This window comes from Colletotrichum abscissum (genome assembly GCF_030869225.1).
Source record: "Colletotrichum abscissum strain IMI 504890 chromosome Unknown Scaffold_353.1, whole genome shotgun sequence".
Lineage (NCBI taxonomy): Eukaryota > Fungi > Ascomycota > Sordariomycetes > Glomerellales > Glomerellaceae > Colletotrichum > Colletotrichum abscissum.
This window is the reverse complement of record NW_026850269.1, coordinates 1-1,791: the sequence shown is the minus strand read 5'-3', so window position 1 is coordinate 1,791 and position 1,791 is coordinate 1. Positions and strand designations below refer to the sequence as shown.

The 1,791-nt window shown below is 49.7% G+C and overlaps 2 protein-coding genes across 2 annotated transcripts; both read right to left on the bottom strand.

Annotated features, from left to right (window-relative positions):
- Positions 1–13: 13 nt before the first annotated feature.
- Positions 14–424, bottom strand: CABS01_17118 (uncharacterized protein; the record flags this gene model as incomplete). The annotated part of the gene is made up of 1 exon (XM_060550445.1): positions 14–424. A coding segment is annotated over one exon (411 nt), but the record flags the coding sequence as incomplete, so codon positions are not given.
- A 963-nt stretch (positions 425–1,387) lies between these two features.
- On the bottom strand, positions 1,388–1,735 carry CABS01_17117 (uncharacterized protein; the record flags this gene model as incomplete). Its single annotated transcript, XM_060550444.1, has 1 exon — positions 1,388–1,735. One exon carries the CDS (start codon positions 1,733–1,735, stop codon positions 1,388–1,390), a length of 348 nt encoding a protein of 115 aa, XP_060396831.1.
- Between the last annotated feature and the right edge of the window lie 56 nt (positions 1,736–1,791).

Here is a 1,791-nt window from a genome sequence, read left to right as displayed (position 1 = left end):
AAGTGGGAAGACTGGCCACGGTCGTGGGTGAAGTGCCGTTCCACGAAACGCTTGCAGTACCGGTAGCGTCCGATGGTAAGGAGGCAGCCGTCGTGATGCTCGACTCGAGACATGTTCTTGTCATTGCCAAAGGCAGTTTTGCAGCTGAATACGAGGCATCTGGTGGCAGAAGCCGGATCATCTGGCAGCTGGGGTCGTCGTCGTTGCCGCACAAGAAAGTTATCTTGGCGTAGGTGGCGTCAAGGCCTGCCGGCAAGGAAATGGCTTGCAACAGCTTGGAAGAGCAAGTGGTAGACGAGTTTGTGATGTTCACCTGCTGGGATAGGAGGACTTCCCTCTGAGAGCCAAGAAAGTAAACGTGTGCTTCAGGACATGCGGCTGCATCGTCAGGAGTCTCAAAGTATTCCACGCCGCCGAGTCTCATCGCAGGGCCCCTCCAACACTCCTTCTCGATAGCCTCTGCTAGGGCATGAGTAAATATAAAAGCAGCAAATGCATTGATCGAAGCGAAAGGAAGCCACTTCATTGCCAGCAAAATAACAGACAATGAACGCAGTCTGTGTCTATATATAATTGTCTATCTTCAGATGGCTATCGCGGGTTCACCGCTGACACGGTGATGGCGGACTTGCCTGTGACCATTGTCGTCCACAAATCATTTAAGACTCAAGAAGACGCATCGCAGTACGTTATTTCATGAGTGACGAGAGATTAGTGGGTGCCTTACAGAACGGCGACCTGGATAAGAACACAGGCGTGACGAAGCTAGGGAACGAAGTATAGATCTGACTAAAACGCTGACGCTGCGTAAAAAAGCCCGTAGATATTTGAAGCTATTGACTCACAAGAATGACGTTATGTATTGAGGAATCATTGGCCTCTTATCTTCCTCGGTAGCTACTGCTCTGGGAATGAAACGGTTTTTCTCTCTTCTTCTGAGCTCATCTTTAGGATTTACTAATGACGATTGATATCGACTAGACTCCATTGCCTTGAACGGAATACAATGCTGAGTATTAGGTCTCTCTGCTAGCCGGACGTTAGACTATCAAGCTCAGCGCGATGTGATTGACTGTTTAAAGAAAAGTCGATTATATATCCCAGCCTGGTCCCCAGGTACACCAATGTATACGAGAGATGGCGCTCTACGAGACAGGTGCCCTTTAGCTTGCCAGCGAAGAAAGGGCATGATCTGTTTACGAGATCGGAGCGAAAGATACAAGAGTCAAAGCCTTCAGGCATCAACGAGTGCTTTGGGCAGCCGTCATGTACCCATCAGCTGAGTCAACACCGTTCACTGTTCCAGTACACCTCTGCCGAATACCCCAAACCGATGGCGACGTGGTCGTGGTGAACCGTTGACCTAGTATTGAATTGCCCCTTCGGTTCAGCCGTTATGTCCAGACCTTTTGTCGAGAAAGTTGGTATTTCTCTCTGCAGAGCAGTCCAAAGGTAAGGCTTCGACTTGTTCGTCGCAATGAATACCCGCGGAGTTAGAGATGCTACATAGCAAAATTGCCACAGCGATCATGACCTCGATAATAGAACAGCTAAACCCTACCATGATCATGACACCGCTGCTCCCCAGATAACTCCCCGCACTTGTGGGAATGCCTTTGAGCGCCGCGAGGTAAGAAGAGACTGCAAGAGCGTTAAGAGTGACGGGAATGGAACAAAGTACCATCGTAGCCAGGCTCCACCATCCAATCGCTCTGCAAAGACGCAACCGCATCATGATCCAGCCGCAGGCTGCTAGCAAGAGGGTTGCTACGCTATCAACTTTAATCAATG